This window comes from Anopheles merus, chromosome 2R (assembly GCF_017562075.2).
Source record: "Anopheles merus strain MAF chromosome 2R, AmerM5.1, whole genome shotgun sequence".
NCBI classification, from domain to species: Eukaryota; Metazoa; Arthropoda; class Insecta; order Diptera; family Culicidae; genus Anopheles; species Anopheles merus.
In genome coordinates this window covers 34,448,182-34,467,847 of record NC_054082.1, presented here as the reverse complement: position 1 = coordinate 34,467,847, position 19,666 = coordinate 34,448,182, and the positions used below count along the sequence as shown (strand labels likewise).

Genomic DNA, 19,666 nt, shown 5'->3' with positions numbered 1-19,666 from the left:
GGCTAGCAAGCCCTCCCAGTTCCCGTTCCTGCCTGGGGGCCATATTAATGTGCAAAAGCAGCAGCAGCAGCAGAAGAAAAACAACAACATAAAAAGGATCTTTATTACGGTTGTAGTATAAGTGTGCGCGTGCAGGCAAGCGAATGCAAACAAATGCAAGAACCCGGTTCGGACAAAGGTGATGCCAATGCTGCGGATGGATTCAATCGATTCAAGCCTTTTTTTTCGGAAAGGCCAGTGGCAAAACGGGGGTTTGACAAAGGGTTGACTGGCTGGCTGGCAGGCTGGCTGGCTGTGAGTGTTGCCGGCCACGGCAGCAGGTACGTTCGGGAAGTGTACCGGAATACGGAAAGGCAAGGTGACAACATGTACAGTTAGGTTCGGTTGCAACCGGGTGATGTTGGTTTTGGGTGGGGAATGCAAAAACGGGGACCAAGTTTTATTCGCACACACGCCCTCGTCCTTGAGCGGTAAAAGGAAAAGTGTGTGTGTGTGTGTGTGTGTGTGTGTGTGTGTGTGCAGTGTGTCCTTCGAGTGTTGTTTCTGCTCGTGTGCCGGTTACTCCGATGAGTGGGTTATGCATAAATGAGGGTTGCAGTTAGAGAGTCAGGCTTTGTTTATTAGAAAATGGCAGCAGAAGAATGTGATGAAATGGGAATCCTTGAACTTTTTGTTTATTTTCATGAAAATGTCTTCTATTTGCGCCGTCACGATCCCGTCACGCGATCATGCAGGCCTATCGAGACTTATTACAGTACCACGCAGGCCCATAGTCCGTCCTTGGTATGGGGGACGGTCTCATACGGGGTTTGAACACACGACAGGGATGTTGTTAAGTTGTGTGAGTTGACCAAACATGACAACGGGACCAAACGTGACAACGATTGTGGCGGTTAATAGCTGCTTAAACTTGTCAATACCATTAAGATAATCCTACACCCAGACCTTAGTCATGCGTTATTTACATTGCATTAATTTTTGAAGTTCATGAAACTAGGTAATCAACGTATTCCATTGCAAAATCTGTTAAGTTTAGGCCATAGAGCAGCGGTCGGCAAACTTTTTAGGCAAAGCGCCAAACTTAGTAAATGATCGAAAGCCGCTGGCCAGGAGTAGGCTTATTCATTTCCCCATCCTCCCGCGCCGCAAAAAATATTGGCGATATTCTGGGGACGGTACAAAAGTCTTAACGGCTGAAAAATTATCGAATGAAATGTGTATTCAGTAATTATCAAAAAGCTTTATGGACAAGTATTGTCATGTCAGATGAATTGATAACTGATTCCTTAAGAAAAAGTACTCTGATGATCGTTGTACTCGTAAACAGCAACAGTATGGAATCGTCATTCTCGTTAAAACAACAGAGGGTTTTAAATGTTCGTTCTTGCTTTCAAATACGATCGATAATATCCCTTAAATAAACAAAACTGGTTGGTTTCCGAACTGATTTTTGTGAAATTAAGAAATAAGAATAGCAGAAAATATATTATTGCGAGAAAAATGTATGGACTTATATCACTATATCTAAGACTTTGTATTGAATGTATTGCAAATGCGAAATTCAAATGCTCTGCCATCGTATGCAAAACTTTAAATAAATTTATTGCAACCATACTTTAGTGTATCTTATCTATATAAAATTTCTTATGCGACTTCCCTCATTTTGAGGGTCTTGTTGACGTTTAAAACAATGTTAAAATTATATAACGGTTGCATTAAAAAAATGGACAAGTAAATCCATGGGTCCATCCATCCAATCCATGGGTTTTACTTCACCTGCACTAACAAAACGTTAATTGTTCGAGCTCTAACCATGATGGACTCCGTGCGGAAAAAAGCTCGTGCTCTCTAAAATGGACTCCGTGGCAAAGTTTGTGGACGTCGTATAAGCCCGTTTCGGCATTTTGGTCGCCAACATCTTGGCACCCTTAGGCAACAATCTAAGCATCGAAAGAAAGCTCTGGTTCATTTTTGAATTTTTGAGTTCAAAATAAAAATGAAGACAGAGGGACAAGTGGATACATTGCTGGGTTAGCTTGGCCGGGAGATCAATGCAACCGGGCAAACAGTGAAATGGTACCTGGGGAACATGAACAAATATATAGAGAAGCAGAAATCGCGTCCGCTGGCTTCGCAACGGCAAACAATGACGGTAAAACTCGAATGCCATCATTTCAGGTGAATTTCGACAGTATTTCGATATGACATCCTAGTCCACAAACTGGTTCAGCATCCGATCCATGTGTCCCATCGATTTTTCAGGACCAACGTGATGCAAAAGCTATACTCTAACGATTTTGTCGCGAAAAGAGGAATTGACGAACATCGAAGGTAGAACTTAATTTATGCATGTCTTCGTGGACCATGGCAAAAATTCAATTCAAAATTCATTTCGTCGACCATGGAAAACTGACGAAAGGCAACTCTTAAAGTCTTAGATTTATTTGTGCAAGTAAGCTTAAATAATTACCTTTCAATTGATTTAAATGTAAAGAAATTATCTCTACTAGTTTGTTTTCTACAGTCAGCCGGGGATATTGACCTCGAGTTCGAACATACTTAACAGTTGAAACAGTAACATGGTATGAAATGTTATTATTCAGGATCTTCAGTAATTTGTGTACGAATAGTTTCCTTCCATCTTTCAAAATCAATCATATCCTTTCGCGGGCCGGATTGAATGTTGTGGCGGGCCGCATTTGGCCCGCGGGCCGGACTTTGCCGACCGCTGCCATAGAGAATATCTGCTGAAAGAAATTATCTACTTTGCACAAATGCAATGCACAAACACTATGTTTTTAATCTTCGATTAATCACTTATATCTCTCAAGTAGTGGTGGGAGCTCGGAATCGGACCTACCCGATTTCGATTCCTAGTTTGGAATCAATTCCGGCGTTGATTTTGATGCTGGAATCGATCTCGATTCCGGAGCTGATTCCAGAGCCGATTCTGGAGCTGATTCCGGAGTTGACTCCGGAGCCGATTCCGGAGTTGACTCCGGAGCCGATTTCAGAGTTGACTGCGGAGCCGATTCCAGAGTTGACTCCGGAGCCGATTCCGTAGTTGACTCCGGAGCCGATTCCGTAGTTGAATCCGGAATCGATTCCAGAATCGGTTTAGGTTCTGGAATCAGAATCGGCTCCGGAATCGGAATCCACCTGGGAATCGCAATTTGCTCCGGTAACGGGTTCAGAATTAATTCCAGAATTGGAATTAGCTCCGGAATGATAATCAATTCTTGAATTGAAATAAGAAGTTTCAGTAGCGAAATCAGTCCGGGAATCTCCATGAGTATGGATCGTTTACAAGTAAATTTTGATTCTTTGTGGCTATCAATACGTAGCATCATTGGATCAAAATGCCTCTTCTAATGGAGATGCCGAAACCAGCTCCGATATCCAAGCTGATTCTGATTTTGGAGCCAATTCCGATTCCAGAACTGATTTCAATTCTGGAGGTTGATTCAATTTCTGACTCCGATTCTGGAGCCGATTCCGGAACCAATTCCGAGGCCGATTCCGGAAACTGTTTTCGGATCTACTAACCGGAATCGATTCCAGCAAACTTCGGAGCTAGCCGAAATCGATTCCGAGGAAAACTTCATTTTTTCCCATCATTACTCTCTAGCCAAACGGTCAAATTGATTCAATAGTTAAAAGAGAAGGTTAAACAGTTTTCGGTATCTTCTATCATTACTGATGAACATAAACAGCATACAATGTGTATACATAAGCTGTAACGAAAGCATTGCCCGCTTACTTTCACCAACAATGAAACAAAAACACAATTTGCTCTATTTTTTGCATTTAAATTTTGAAATTTATCTAAAAGATCTATCACAAATCTCCAACAAAGGTACACACGATCAACCATATGGCACACATAATCTGTGCTTGTGCCGAACAAGAAAAAAAAGGAAAAGAGTGCACGATGCCAAGTTATAAATAACCTCGAACGATCGTAAAACTGGTGTAGTGAAGGTGGTGCCCATGGCGTACCCAAACACTCCTCTTCCTCTCCGGTCATTTAATGACACATCCATCGTTCAAAATATTTAACCATGTGTTTAATTTTTCCATTTTTCAACCAACTCTTTGGACATAATGAAGCAAAAACAAAAAGTAATGCCAAATCCCCTTAAGGTATGCAGCCAAATAATGTGTACCTCAATCAAAGACAATCGACACGACGAGGGATTCATATTTTTGGTTGTCTAATCCTCCCGCTGAATCCTTTGCTGTGTGCGTTTGCAATGGAACGTGGAAAGTGCTAGCGACTCAAATCCACCCAGCAGAACGATCCGTTCGGAGGGGTTTGTTCTAGGCCCGGCTAGAAGACACAGAAGCCAGAGCCCTACTTCCGTACGGGGCACGCTCATCCGTGCGATAAAGAACGGAAACAAGATGGTCACCGTGAGATACCGACGGTGTGCGGTTCATTCATAAAACTGTTCACAAATTATGAAAGGCCCCAAGGCCAGAAACAAAAAAAAAACGCTCGGCGGCTTTAGAGCAGCAAGTAGCAGAGGTAAGCCATGTCCCGAAAGCCACAAAACAACACACCGGATAAAAATGAAACACTGCAAATCCGATTTCGTCCCGTGGTGGTTGAAGCACGCCATCGTACTAAGGCGCAGCAGAGGCAGCACTGTAGCTTTTTTATCAGTCAGTACAGGAAGCAAGCAGCGGAGAGGATGGACAAAACGGGGAAACAAAGGCGAAGCGCTTTAGCTAATAGGATTTACGGCAATTACCAGGCAAAACCGGGCGCGCGGTCCACAACAAAGCCATTTCCAAAGTGTGCGATTTTGAAGAGCAGGATAATGTGGGCGCACAACGGAACAGAATGAAGCGAAGATGGCCCCGAAACACGGATCAACCCGATCTGGCGGGCCAAACTGCTCACGCGACCAAACGTGTCCCCGCTTCCGGTTACGGACACGGTGCGAAGCAGGCAGGCAACAGCAGAAGCAGCAGCAGCAGCAGCAGCAGCAGCAGCACTTGCACAAAAGGTGTCTCCATTTTCCTTTCTTTTGCGCTTTACGGGCCCGCCCGGCTGCGCAGCAGAGTGTGCGCACCGGACGCATGTGCTTTCGGTGGCGTATGCTGGCGTGTCCGCAAATTGTTTGAGGAAGAGATTAACCAAGATGGGACGATTTCTTCGGCTATTGGGCTACAGGTTGTTGAAGCTGAAGCTTTTTTGAGCGCTCTTTTCTTGTCGATGTACCTTTCGGTGTACCAAAAGAAGAAGCAAAAAAAACCCACTCTCCACTCTCAACAAGTCTTAACGTTTTACCGCTCAGGAGGGGAATGCTGCTGCTTTTCATCCTTCCGTTCTTTCTCCTGCTCTCGGTGTATCACCAAAAACCTTCCGGAAATAGACACTTAAATCGATCTTAGCAGGCCAAGCAGCTCGCTTCAGCCCCCGGCCCAGGAAGAAATAGCGAAGAAGTGCAACGTAAACAGGACTGGTTACCGTTTGCAAAACAACGGCCTACTACTTGTGAGTTCTACTCGGGGGCAGTAATAGCAGAAGCAAATGTTCCACGTTGTGTGCGTACGTTGAAACGTCACGAGTCAACGGGTGGAGGGTTTATTTGTTTGTAGAGCGTTCTGTAGAGCGTTTTGTGGATTTAAAAGCGTCTAAAATGAGCGATTGCTTTGTATGGTTGTTTGTGGTATATTCACTGATTAGCAGGACGTAGAATCAAGCCATTCGTTTTGCATTGAATTCGCATTGAAATTAGAGGTGTTGCTATTTATTGAGACATCAACACTGGTTGGGTAAGTGTTCTTTGTACGTTTAATGTCGAGTTTAGAAGTAAAGTTATAGCAGAGTCTTCTGTTTCGACTCCAAAGTGTTCCTTTTTATCTATTAAAACCCTTTAATTTCTTTGCAATCAATTTCTTTCCTTTTCTTTTAAAAGCAATTACTCCTTCCAGAACACTTTTCCCAGGTTTTGCAGATTTCCCTTCTACGCTTCTCATTCTGTCTCGTGGACATTAATAATCTTCATCGTGTCCGGAAGATTTTTTTTTCCCGCGCCCCTTCAAAACTATCGGAAACCACTTCTCCCACGACTCCCACAGGAAACCAGGGACCTTCATTCACTTTCATCCACATATGTTTTCCACTTCTTTTTATTTTTTGCTCCCTTTTCAAGCAGCCTCCCAACAATGAGCCGTTAATTAGGTACATGTTTCTATTCGGTCCAGCGAAGCATTTTTCATTCCTTTTCTTTATGCCTCACGAATCACACGAACAACGCGCGGCCAAGCTAAGCATCAATTCCGTCCATCCGTGGGTGTTATCGAGCGGACACTTTCCCATAACCCCTTTTTTTTTTTGCTTCTTGAAGGTAAAATCCTCGAATCCTTTTGCCTCGCAGCCCCGATTTCAATACCTGCCAACAATTGCTGTGTTGATCCTTGCCGAGCGAGACATATCCTTCCCGGACGAGAAAGTCCGCAAACCGCCCCGAGGTGTTGTGGGATAAAACGGACCGGGAGAGGTGGAGGTGGGACAATTTTTCGCTAAACCGGCCAGATATTCGCACAAATTTCGGCGCAAACTGACCTTTCCCAACCCGGGCCACAGTGTAATGATGGGCACCTTAGCGCGCATTGTGTGCAGTGGATTCAATGCCTGGACCAGTAGGTCGAGCGTTACAATTTCGTAAAAGCGCTAAACCCCTTTTGCATTGCAGTTATGGGTTTATTGTTATTATTTGTTCGAGGTCCGAGGCCGGGTTGCCGTTGAATCGCCCCGCCGCCAGCTCTCGATTTTCCCCTTTTTCCTTTGTCCCGGGCCCGGGCGGTCAGGGTCAGAAGGATGCAAGGGCGCGTGGCGTTCTCTGCATGCGACCCAGCACTAAACGGGACCTTCCCCGAGGACACTCCCCCTTTGCTCTCTGTGCATAATGTAGCTGATTTATGGGGCAAGGGTGTACGGGTGTGTGAGCCTTGCGACTGTACGGTTATTACGAAGAAGAAGCTGTTGCCATTTTTGTGTTACATGTGGCCGATTTGCAACGTTGCTAAATCATGCCAAGTATGGAAATATTGGGCAAATTATTGAGATTTTGATGAAATACTTTTAAATTTGTATTTTTTTATGAGTTTTTTAACTGCTTTATCTTTTTAGTGCCCACCTAACTGTTTTGCTAATAAATGTTATGTAGTCAATAATTCGCATAACAAATTTTAGTGTAAAAATTCAGTATTTGCCATTTGTTTGTTGTTCTTTTTTATCTAAATTTTTCAGCTTTTCAATTAAATTATTTATATCACAAGATAATAAAGCATGAAGTGCGATACCTGGAAGCATATAAACGAATCAAAATCCTGTTGGTTTAAAACTGTTTCGTGCTTAATTGACTAATTTAATGCACTTAATTCATGAAGCATCGTTAAATAGGCAAAAGAGATGAAAAATATTTATCAGTTTTTACTGTGAAGTAAGCTTCAATGATGATTGATGCATTAAATTTAGTTTCTTTTTATATGATGCAAAATATATATTTATTTATTGATGTGTGAAGAACACACTTCGAACTATTGCTTGACAAATAACACTTTGTAGTTCACCTTATATAAGGAAAAAAATCCAAGTTTTACGAGATTTTTTTTATTATTAATTGTCCACAAATTGTTAAAAGGTGTGTTAAAGCTTACTAAGCCTGGAAGATCTTTGAATTTTTTTGTATAAAGATAATCAATGTCTCCGCCATTTTAGACCCTCATTATCTTGTATTATAAACCCTAAAAACTGTATTATTTTACCTAACTTGCAAACTTTTGCCCGTGTTAGTTCTACAAATGATTAATTAGAGGTTGTTAATTTTTTGTAATTTCATTTTTATAGACAAAGGCTTTTTACTGAATTTCTTATTTAAACAACCCGCTCATCTTCATTGCGTGTGTTGCTTGATTATGGTCGAAACACAACCCATCTCATCTTTTCAATTCTGTAACCGCAAAAACTCTCCAAAATGCAACTGTCAATAACCATGTGCCCATAGCCTGCAATCAGATTGATTAATCCATCCGACCCACACACACACACTCGCCCACACAAGCTAACCCTTTTTGCTGGCATGCGGAAGCGGAACCGTTCTAGAGAAAATATTTCCGTAATTGACTTCCCTCTTTCTCTTACTTTCTCTCTTTCTCTCTTTCTCTGTTTTCCTTTTCACTCCCAGCAAATCCATAGAACCCCTAACCTAACTGTTCCGATTCCGGTCCCGGTCGGGCAAGCAGCGGTGCGATTTTGTTTAGTTTCCTATTTTCGACTCAAGTGCATCATCGTACCCGCCGCCAGCCCTGCGGAGGAACCCTTTTTGGCAAATGCGGGGCGATTGACATTGCTGTTGGTGTGTACCTGCGTGTGTATGCGTATGTGTCTGTGTGTGTGTGTGTTGGTGCATTGGTGTGAAGCTGATGAATCTATTTTCCACCAGGAGGGGGCCCCTGCTGGACGGTGGTAAACAAAGCACGCGGTTGCTATGTTTGAACAGTAGAAAAAGCAGAAGAAGCGAGACCTCAAAAAGGGTGCATCGTGGAAGCAGTAGAAGAGAGATGGCAAAGCCGTTGAGCAAGCGAGAAGGCAGCAACACACAAACACGGAAAACGTTGATCGTGCGGATAGAAGAATTGCGAACCATTTTACTTACCCGGCTTTCGCGTCCCTTTTCCGGGATTGGTCGAGAGTAAAAGGGTGCCGAAAGGGAGAACAAACCCGACGGTCAGCGGTGGAGTGGCACAGATGGGCAGGGGGTAGAACATTCGGGGACTGTCTCTTTCTAGTAAAGGGTTTCACACGAGTGCAATTTTGGCAAAGCCTGCTAGGCGAAACGGGAAGCGAAAGCGGAAAAAGAATTGCCCACAGGCAGCCGATTTAAATACGAAAAGGATGAGGTGTCGACGCACACGGCACAATGGTGAAAGGTGGGCGAAACGGGGATGGTAATGGGAAGGGGCAGAGGGGTGCGTAGGTGGACGGGCCTGCGCTCGGTATAAAAGCAAACCGGTGGTCAAGTTCGGAGGTCAGTTCTATTCAGATTTCGAGCGGCGAAAGAACTTCTTGCTTGTGACATTGGGACGCAAGCGTCAAAGAGCGTCAACGGAATCGTTTGGTGTGCGGAAGCATTTGTGGAATCTTTTTTTTTCTGTCGAAAGCAGTGTGAACTCGTTCTGTGTAGTGTTTTGGAGCGAAGTGAAACCAATCGAACGCTGATTTGCGAAAATGATGGCTCAATTTATGATGGACTTAAAAACAGGTAAGGTGGCCAGCATCCTTGCGCATCCTCTGCTGTGGCCCTTTCGACCCGAGTTGAGTGTGTACTAACCATTCTGCTCTGTGTTCTTCTCCCAACCCTAGAACCGCGCCTCAGCCCATCGCTCTACTCGCCCGCATCGCCCAAAATGGCCGACTCGAACGGGCGGCCCCAGTCGACCGATTCCGGCGTGCTGGACCTGTCCAAGCGGCGCGACTCGCTGGACGCTACCCGCAAAACACCCTCGCCCGCTTACCACTGCTTCAGCGAGGTGGCCGGTACACCGCCCCCAAGCAACCACAGCTCCCCGCAGCAGTGCGAAGTGACCGATTCCAACAACCCGGAAAGCAGCCTGCTGCTCAACTACAGCGAACTGGTGCGAGCTCGTCGCCTGTCGCCCACCAAATCACTGCTCCAGTTCGATGAGCTTGCGCACCACCACACACCGAGCGCGCAGCTCCCCCCAGCAGTCCAGCAAGCATTCCATCGGCACGGACTGGGCCTGTCCAAACCGGAAACGGACATCCTTCAGCAGCATCTTCTTCAGCAGGTCCACCGAGCTGGACCTATTCCGGCGTACCTGCTGCCTGCCTCTGCGCTTCATCATCACCATCACCAGCAGCAGCAGCAGCAACAACAGCAACACCAGCAGACCTCTCCGGCACCCTTCTCTCCCAGCCCGATCCGTCTGCGCGAACTGGACGCACTGTCCGAGTCCGGTTCGGAGGGCACGTCCCTTGTCAGCTCGAGCCAGCGCAAGCCGAAGGAACTGGAAGACGGTACCGTGCCGAAGGACGGCCAGCAGCAGCAGCAGCAGCAGCAGTATCCGATGGTGGTCGGCCGGGACGGTAAGCTGTCCCGCCCGTTCAAGGCGTACCCGCGCGATCCGCTCAGCCTGGCGGCCGGTTTCGTTGCCAGCGACACCATCCTCGATACGAACTCCGCCGAAAAGTACAACCTGTTCCGGAAGCGCATGCTGGAGCAGATACACGCCGCCAACGGTGGCCAGCCGACCGTGTCCAATCCGAAGATGCGCCGGCTAGCCAACGCGTCCTCCTGCAAATCGTCCTCCTCCAATGCACCGTCCGCCGCGATGTCCGACGCATCGTCCGAATCGTGCGATGAAAAACCGCCATCGGTCGAACACGTGGGTTCGAATCGCGCCCTACTACAGCAGCACCATCGTAGTATGATGGCGGGTAGCGAAATGGCGCAACGTGTCGCAACCACCAATCAGCGCTTGATGACGACGCCATCGTGCAAGGATGCTGCTGCTGCTGCTGCGGCGTGTGACGTCATTGGTTCGTCGGATGCGTCGGGGGCGGAGTCAAGCGCAACGATCGCAGCGGCACCAAGCAATGGCAGCAGTGGCAACACCAGCAGCACATCGGTGAAAGATTCGGCCTACTACGAACGGCGCAAGAAGAACAATGCCGCCGCGAAAAAGTCGCGCGACCGGCGGCGCATCAAGGAGGATGAAATAGCGATCCGGGCCGCGTTTCTCGAGCGGGAAAACATTGAGCTGAAGTTTGAGCTGGCGGCCGCCCGGAAGCAGCTCGCACTGTACGGCGTGACGACGTCGGTTGCCGCTTCGTAGGACATTGGCCTATTGGGTGTGTAAATAGAGGGCACAGTTGAATTAATAACTATTGTACAGTGAAGTGCTGAAAGCGGGACGAGGATGCATTCGCTTGACGCGATCGTCCGATGCACGCATTTTAGCGCGTTAGAATAAGGGTGGTAACTAAGTAGGCGGAAGTGTTTTGGGGATTTTCCCACCCCAACTCTTCGATGACTGATACCTGCAAGCAGTATTCATTAGTTAAGACACATTTAGCTTGTAAGAACCGCAAAACTGAAAATAGAAAAAATCATTCGTCAGAAATTGTTTTGTTTAAATTTATTGTACATTCGTATTTTTTGGCTGTTATATTAATATTTCTTTAGAAGTAACACTTTTATGGTGTTATGGACGGTGAAAATTTCAACACATTGGCCCATTTTTGTCTAATACCACCTCTCGGATTGGTTTGACTGGAATGGTTAGTGTCTTTATTTAATTCGACACATGGACATAATTCTACGATACATTAACCAACTAAATTGTAATACGTTGTATTTGTGATTAAACGAATTGCTTAAAAATTTAAGAAATATAAGCTCTTATTATTCCTTGATGAGGAAGAGGCTGTTCCGTAGAAAGAAAGTCTAGTAAACCTCTAGTCTACTAGAAAGATCGTTAAGATCATGTGGTGGCTACGATTAAAAGGACAAAATATACTTTACATTGAGTTGAGTTTTGAGATTTGTTTACATTGAATTTTGAGTTTTGAAGTATATTTTCCAATTTTGTTTGTATTGCATTCGCTTTGCAGCGATTACTTCCCCATTTGACTTCCGGTGCTTGAGTGGTGGTTTTTTTGAGGACATGGTGATGCACAAAACAGACTGCGGAACAAAAACAACAACAACCCTACTAAACCCGATCCTGTTGTCGCTACTTGTCGCCAAAAACAAAGAGAACGGTCTGAGCGCCCTTTCGAAGGACGAAATGTGAACAAATAGAACAAACAAAAGATGTATTTCTTTTTTCTTTCTTCAAACCGTTGTTGTGCCATGTTGACATAACTGTCCCTTGCGGTGATGGCGGCGGCGGCGGCTACTTTCTGCCATACCAATGTCCGCTGCTGCAACTGTCGCGTCTTTTCAACACAGTACGGCAAAAGCCAAAGCCTACTCGGACGCCATCCAGCGCTTGGAAAAAACAAAATCCAGGGCGGTAATGTTTGCCATTCAAAAGCGTCGGCGTATGTGTTTCCGGCTAGCGTGAAGAGTTTTTGGCGAAAAGCAGGCCCTGGTTAACGGAATGGGCTAAATAAATATTTTCTTTTTTCATTTACCGTACCATACCCCTCCACCCCTTTCGGGGGAGGAGGAAAGGAAGGAGAGAATGGTCAACGCTGTGCTGGTTTGCTGGAGGTTAGTGCAATACTAAAGAACACTGGGCGCGATGAACGGAGTGCGGAAAACCCTACCCGACCAATGGTTTCTTCCAAAAGCATTACAATTTTGTACGAATTTTCCGCTTGTTAAAAGTGATAAGACAACGTTAGTGTTTCAGATTCGTACTTCGTACGCTGCACCGTACTGTGCATTAACAATGGAAATGAATGCCAACCTACAACTGTAACCCTTTCCCTGTAAGGTTAGCTTCATGCCATGACCTCTCAGCTGGAGCTGAAGCTGTAAATTTCCGATGGTCAGTTAGCAATGGTCCGTATTCCGTACGCAAATAAACAGCTTCGTCCAAAGAGATAGAAATAGAGGGAGAGAGAGAGAGAGATGAGGAGAGAGAAGGGGAGAGAGAGTAAAAGAGAGAGTGAGAGAGACGTGCCTGGTTGCTGCACAGGAAGGGTTAGACAACAAGAACCTAAGAAATCCGTTTTGCTTGATCCTGCCTGCGACTGCTTTCGTTTCTGGGGCGAAGGACTCAAGTTGTCCATCGGCTTTAGAGCCGCTTTTACCTAATCTTGCCATTTATTGGCTAAAATCGGCTACAAAGGACAGCAAACCTTGACCAGGTCCAGCCCTACGGGGTTCGCTTAGGAGATGCAACTTTTTCGAAGAAAAGAAAAAAAATAGAAAAGAACCAACAGATCCCTAAAAGGACACACAGCTCACGAAGTTAAGACACCGGTGCCCCCTTCCCATGCTGTCCATCGATTGTCCGGCATAATCCTTTTCGTCACGGTATGCAAATATTGTTTCCATCATCAACATTCTTCCAGTGTGCGTGTGTGTGTGTGTGTGTGTATAGTTGTGTATGTGTGCCTGTTTGGAATGGGTGAAGTAATAAACGACTGGTCATTGCCGTGATGCTGGACGGATCCATCCACACACGGTGATGTAATTATTCCTTCGTTACCTTGGTTACCACCCTTTCCCTTTCTCATACACACTTTGTAGGGCGCGGCGTTTTAGTTGTTTATTGCCTCCAAAACTCACTTATTGCACACACACGCTCTTTCTTGCTTTCTCTCTCTCTCTATCTCTGTCTCTCACGTATACACTCTTTATAGTTTGTGAATCTTTTACCTTCCATCTTGATTTCTTGGTGACAATAAAGAAGGACGGCGGTACAATACGGTTTTATGAGCGTTTGTTTAACTTTATTATTTTCCGCGCATTGCCACATTGGTAAGTCAACAAGTCGGCCCACCTTTTCGCATTTTATTGGCGTAGGTAAAGCGGTTCCCATTTTTGGTGTTGGTTGCCGTCGTGGGGTTAATGAAGGAGGTGTAAAGTTAATATATATATGTGCCCGAAACGAGCACACAGCGCTGTCGGCGGGTTTACGGGCAGGAGTGTTTCTGGAGGAAGAATTTTATGGTGTGCCTATGGCCTGACATTTTACTGTGTGACTTTGCGTCCAATGTGAACTGGGATAGATTTAATCCTTTTACCTTGAGTTTACAGTGTTGTATCCATGGCGGAACGTATTGTACACTTGATCATGGTATTGGATTTAGTTAAACTTGTTTGCGTTCCCATTTTCTTCTGCTATTTTACGTATTAAATTTATTTTCGTTGTATTTTTCATTTATATTTTTGTATCTGTTTCTACTTGGTAAAACAAAACCATTGTTCATTTCCGAAAATTTCTCCATTTTCGCTTAATTCTTCTGGTGAAATGCGCATCACCCTCAAGCCTAGCCTCAGTATGGGCATCTTTTATTTCGTTATCACTTTATTTTTCACCCTTCTTCCGCGTTGTTGGATGCAAAAATGAGGGTAAATTCCCCCAACGATGCTATCGAAGGGGCCACCTCCAAATAAAACGTTCACGTTGCGATGCATGCAATTCCTGCTGTGTAATGTAAACTTCCCCGTTCCACTTTCCCTTATGGATGCCATCCAGCGAAAGGAAGGCAAGTAGAGTCGGCGTCCCCTGACTGATTCCGCCGACAGCACCATTTCCTGGTTCGCATTAAACCCCGTTTGTGTACGTTTGTCCACCGAGCACCGTTTGCCGGATTGGAGGCGGAAGCTGTCGTCTGCAATACCGAAAGTTTCCTCATTGTTTCACATGCTGGCACATAGATGCGCGGCCGTAGATGTGCAACCAATTGCGACTCTGCTCGTTCCCTCCTCACCCTCCCTCCCCCTCCCAGGAAAACGATGATGAAAGGTTCCGTATTCCTGTCGCGTTTTATCGTCACAACCCTTTTCCCTTGATCGATCGATCGGTTTGCCGGAGGCCGGAGCGCAAACCAGAGTGAGCGGTGTGCGGTGCGAACAAGGTTTATTTCGGACGAGTGCGAGGGAAAGTGTCTGTCTGTTAGAAGGTTTTTTTTTTTTCGAAGGGATGGCGTACCCTTTTCCGTGACCAAACCACAAGATTATCCGACCCTTACTAATAACACTGGTGATGCTGCCCTTCGTAATGAGGTTGAAATTGAGGAAGAGTTGAGTAAAAGTGATTCCGTTCGAAAATCGCGTGTGCGGGATGCACACGCTGACAATAGCGTAGTAATATAAGCAATAGTCGAATAGGGGTCTGTTTCACAATTCACGCTAGGAGACAATTCGGAAGGGTTTGCGAGATGAAAAGGTACTAGGTTGCTATGGTTAAGATGTTGGCTGAATTTGATTAAGCAGAAAGAGTATGAGCTTAAATCATACATATTTGTCTTAAAGTTTCGTATAAAGTGCTTTATTCAGAACAGACTTTTATTCAAATTATATATTAACAACTTTATTCTCCAGCAAAGCAAAATTTACAACAGTTTGGTTGCATTTTTTTGTTTAATCAGTGATTTTTATGATAAAAGCGTTTTTTTTTAAACAACAGTGCAGGGCCCTTTATCTGGTGACCTTTTATCCGGGTGTCCGTTTATTCGCGCTGTTGAGAAATGACAGTTCAATACAAAGGTGACATTGCGTGCTGAGGAGGGTATTTGCAAAAAAACGGTAACCAGAGCACGTTTACATCACAAAAAACGCTTTAAATCATGGTACATATCAAATTAGAACATTTCTCAATAGAAAATCATGAAATTTATGAGAACTGCTTAGTTTTTAGCAAAACATAATATAAATTTCCAAAAAATAAGCAACTTGTGATGAAATATATACTTTGATTCATTATCCGTGTTATTTCAGTATACGGGCATGGTCGAGTCCCGATGAGCCTAGATAAACGGCGCTCCACTGTAATATCCCCAAAAAAAAATCAATATTTCAATGTAAACAATCTATAATCAGTTACATACGATAGACGCAGCATTTCCGCAAAATAACCGGTAGCAAACATGTTGCATGTGTTCGACAGACAACCGGTTTTCCTGCAGTTGTCAGAGCGGTACCTAAGATTGTGATGTTTGGGAAGACAAACGAGCGGCAAATTTTGGAATGCACTGTAGCCATTTTGACAGCTTGGTCGCTTTGTTTTGATGCTTGTTCGGAAGCGGCGCCATACGCAACGCAACCAGGTGAATCGCGTTAAAAATTTCAACAAAAACCATCCACTACCATGGAGAAACCACAGAAAATGCCCAAAGTGGCAAAGGTACGTATTGCTTGCGCTATTTGGCAACAGTTTCGTTTTGTGACACGTCTCCATGCGAATGGTATTTTAGGTGAAAAACAAAGCACCAGCGGAGGTGCAAATCACCGCAGAACAGCTGCTGCGTGAGGCGAAGGAGCGTGATCTGGAAATTCTGCCACCGCCGCCGAAGCAAAAGATTTCCGATGCGGCCGAGCTGGCCGACTACCAGCAGCGGAAGCGCAAAACGTTCGAGGACAATCTGCGCAAAAATCGCATGGTCGTCAGCAACTGGATCAAGTATGCCCAGTGGGAGGAGTCGCAGAAGGAAATTCAGCGCGCCCGGTCGATCTGGGAGCGTGCGATCGATAACGACCATCGGAACATTACGATATGGCTGAAGTACGCGGAGATGGAGATGAAGCACCGGCAGGTGAACCATGCGCGCAATCTTTGGGACCGGGCGGTCACGATACTGCCGCGTGTCAACCAGTTCTGGTACAAGTACACGTACATGGAGGAAATGCTAGAGAATGTGGCCGGCGCCCGGCAGGTGTTTGAGCGCTGGATGGAATGGCAACCGGAGGAGCAGGCGTGGCAAACGTACATCAACTTCGAGCTGCGCTACAAAGAGATCGACCGGGCCCGCACGATCTACGAGCGGTTCGTGATGGTACATCCGGAGGTGAAGAACTGGATCAAGTACGCCCGGTTCGAGGAGGCGCACGGGTTCATCAATGGGTCGCGCACTGTGTACGAGCGGGCGATCGAGTTCTTTGGCGACGATCACGCCGACGAGCGGCTGTTCATCGCGTTCGCTCGCTTCGAGGAGGGCCAGAAGGAGCACGACCGCGTGCGCGTCATCTACAAGTACGCGCTGGACCATCTGCCGAAGGATCGCACGACGGAGCTGTATAAGGCGTACACGATACACGAGAAAAAGTACGGCGACCGGTCGGGCATCGAGGATGTGATCGTGTCGAAGCGCAAGTTCCAGTACGAGCAGGAGGTGAACGAAAATCCAACCAACTACGACGCCTGGTTCGACTATCTACGTCTGGTGGAGAACGAGAACGATCCGGAGCTGATACGCGAAACGTACGAGCGGGCGATCGCGAACGTTCCGCCGGCGAAGGACAAGAATCTGTGGCGCCGGTACATCTACCTGTGGATTAACTACGCACTGTACGAGGAGCTGGAAACGGAGGATCTCGAGCGAACGAGACAAATCTACTGCACCTGCCTCGAGCTGATACCGCACAAGCTGTTTACGTTCAGCAAAATCTGGCTGCTGTACGCGCAGTTCGAAATTCGCTGCAAAAACTTGCAAACCGCGCGCAAAACGCTCGGCATGGCGATCGGACGCTGCCCGCGGGACAAACTGTTCCGGGGGTACATCGATCTCGAGATACAGCTGCGCGAGTTCGACCGGTGCCGCATCCTGTACGAAAAGTTCCTCGAGTTTGGTCCGGAGAACTGCACCACGTGGATGAAGTTTGCCGAGCTCGAGTCGCTGCTCGGCGATACGGATCGGGCGCGCGCCATCTACGAGCTGGCGATCCAGCAGCCCCGCCTTGACATGCCCGAGCTGCTGTGGAAAAGCTACATCGACTTCGAGGTGCAACAGGGCGAGTTCCAGCTGGCGCGCCAACTGTACGAACGGCTGCTGGAGCGCACCGTCCACGTGAAGGTATGGATATCGTACGCCAAGTTTGAGATCAGCGCCGAGAACGAGGAGGAAGGCCTGAACGTCCCACTGGCAAGACGCATCTACGAGCGGGCCAACGAGTGTCTGAAGGGTTTGGCGGAAAAGGAGTCGCGCGTGCTGGTGCTGGAAGCGTGGCGGGACTTTGAGCGCGACCACGGCGACGAAGCGACCCTCAAGAAGGTGCTGGAACGGATGCCACGCAAGGTGAAGAAGCGCCAGAAGATCGTGTCCGATTCGGGCGTGGAGGAGGGCTGGGAGGAGGTGTTCGATTTCATCTTCCCCGAGGACGAAATGGCACGCCCGAATCTGAAGCTGCTGGCGGCGGCTAAGAACTGGAAGCGGAAGCAGGACACTGACCCACCGGTGGCGGCACCGATGGAAACGAACCAGACTGAGCAGGTGGAAGGTTCGGAAGAGCAACAGGAAGAACAACCAGCCAACGATGAAGCTGCTAACGATGACGGAACAGAACAAGAACCATCCGCTGAAGCGAATGAAGCGGCGGACGAATAAGATGCTTACCGATTTCCCACACTAATTGCGGCGGAGCTAATATAATAAATAGCTGCACTTTATTTTTTGTTCACTTCCACATTCGCTGCCTCGTTTTGGTCGTTATCAATCCACCTCTTCGGGCCGTACCGGGTGCTCCAGCGGAATGACGGACTTTTTGTGAACATCCCTCGAGCAGGCCTTCCGCATATCGTACGCATCCTCGTCCGGATCGCCGACGTAATACTCGAGCACCGTCCGGTACACGATGTAGCCTAGCTTGGTGTACATCTCGATGGCAATTTTATTGCTCACGCGAACAAACAGATCTACAAAGTAGCACCGTTTCCTGGACGAAGAGGAATAGACACAGAGAAAGCGAAACACCATTATTCAGGGCAAGGTTTTGGGAGAGATGTTTGGGGTCGTGCATACTTTTCGCTCACATCCTCCAGGAAGCTCATCAGCGTAGCTGCTAGGCCGAGCCGTCGGTAGTCGGGCGACACGGTGAGAGCCGTTACGTGGCCGTGCCAGCTTTCGCCTTGACCTTCCGCCTTGCCCATAACTGTGGAAGCGAAGTAGAAATATTTCTCTATTACAATCACACTCGTACGATACGTTCAAAGTTGCACGTTACTGTAGCCCATGATTTCTCCGGTCGGCGATTCGGCCACCTGGAAGTACTCTGGCCAATGTGCTAGGTACTGCATGTAGAACGAAAGACAGTAGGTTTCGGTCAGTGGGTCCAGGTTCCTGTGGGGCGGAGAAGAAAAGGAACAATCTTGTCGTTAGCGAACACACTGTACCAGAATGCGCTGCATCGCCAAGCTCTTTGCACGCACACTTTGTTGAACCGGAACATATCGTTGCAGGTGAAGGGCCTCAGGGTGGTCATGTTGGTTAGGTGTAGGATTTTAATTGGGAAATTTCAATTAAAGTAAATAGCTAAAAAGTGCACGAGCTCTCGCAGCCGGCTGACAATGTTTTTCTTTTGGACTTTCTGTCAACTCGGTTGATATTGTATTACCGAGTGAGTTAGTTCACTTCCAAAGCGATCTAATTTACGATTGGACAAACGTATCTAAATTCTTTTCTTGAAGACGAACCAAGGTGAATTAAACAAACCAGATGGTGGAATGCATTTTGGCAATTCATCATTTGACATGTAAGGTCCTTTCAAACCTTTGTTTACGTTGATTCAACGTTAACTACATTTTTCGATTTAATATACTTTTTAAACATATTTGGAGCTTGTGAGTGCTTATTAAACATTGAAACATAGATTGAGCACAGGTATTGCAGTAAAGAAGAAAAGTTATAGTGTTATTTCGTGAATGTAACGTGTGTTTTTTTAACATGTTTAAGGATAACAACTAAGAAATCTTTTATTTTCATATTTTCACATTCATTGTTCAATATTTACGAGACGCATGGGCGTTTTAAGTTAAATTGATACTTTAACTTACTTTATTTAAATCTGCTGATTAGCAAAATCATCAACTGTATCGCTAATTTGACTATTTTTCGTAAATAATCAAAACACATACAAAAAAGCAATTAATAAAGCAGTTCTTCTTGCTATACTTTGTGTGCGGGCACCAGTGGATAACGTTTTTAAAATGACATAAGGTCGCTCAACTATGGCGA

At 46.2% G+C, this 19,666-nt stretch overlaps 3 protein-coding genes across 3 annotated transcripts; 2 read left to right on the top strand and 1 right to left on the bottom strand.

The window, feature by feature from the left end:
• Positions 1-8,317: 8,317 nt before the first annotated feature.
• LOC121589030 (protein giant) lies at positions 8,318-11,098 on the top strand. The gene is made up of 2 exons (XM_041907594.1): positions 8,318-9,278; positions 9,380-11,098. The coding sequence occupies exons 1-2, from the start codon at positions 9,245-9,247 to the stop codon at positions 10,870-10,872; spliced, it is 1,527 nt and encodes a 508-aa protein (XP_041763528.1). The 5' UTR covers positions 8,318-9,244; the 3' UTR covers positions 10,873-11,098.
• Positions 11,099-15,705: 4,607 nt separating this feature from the next.
• Positions 15,706-18,102, top strand: LOC121589485 (protein crooked neck). Its single transcript, XM_041908430.1, has 2 exons — positions 15,706-15,843; positions 15,914-18,102. The coding sequence occupies exons 1-2, from the start codon at positions 15,808-15,810 to the stop codon at positions 18,038-18,040; spliced, it is 2,163 nt and encodes a 720-aa protein (XP_041764364.1). The 5' UTR covers positions 15,706-15,807; the 3' UTR covers positions 18,041-18,102.
• Positions 18,078-19,118, bottom strand: LOC121589486 (N-alpha-acetyltransferase 20). Its single transcript, XM_041908431.1, has 4 exons — positions 18,862-19,118; positions 18,657-18,772; positions 18,455-18,584; positions 18,078-18,368 (listed from the first exon to the last, which is right to left on the bottom strand). The coding sequence occupies exons 1-4, from the start codon at positions 18,912-18,914 to the stop codon at positions 18,146-18,148; spliced, it is 522 nt and encodes a 173-aa protein (XP_041764365.1). The 5' UTR covers positions 18,915-19,118; the 3' UTR covers positions 18,078-18,145.
• Positions 19,119-19,666: the final 548 nt, after the last annotated feature.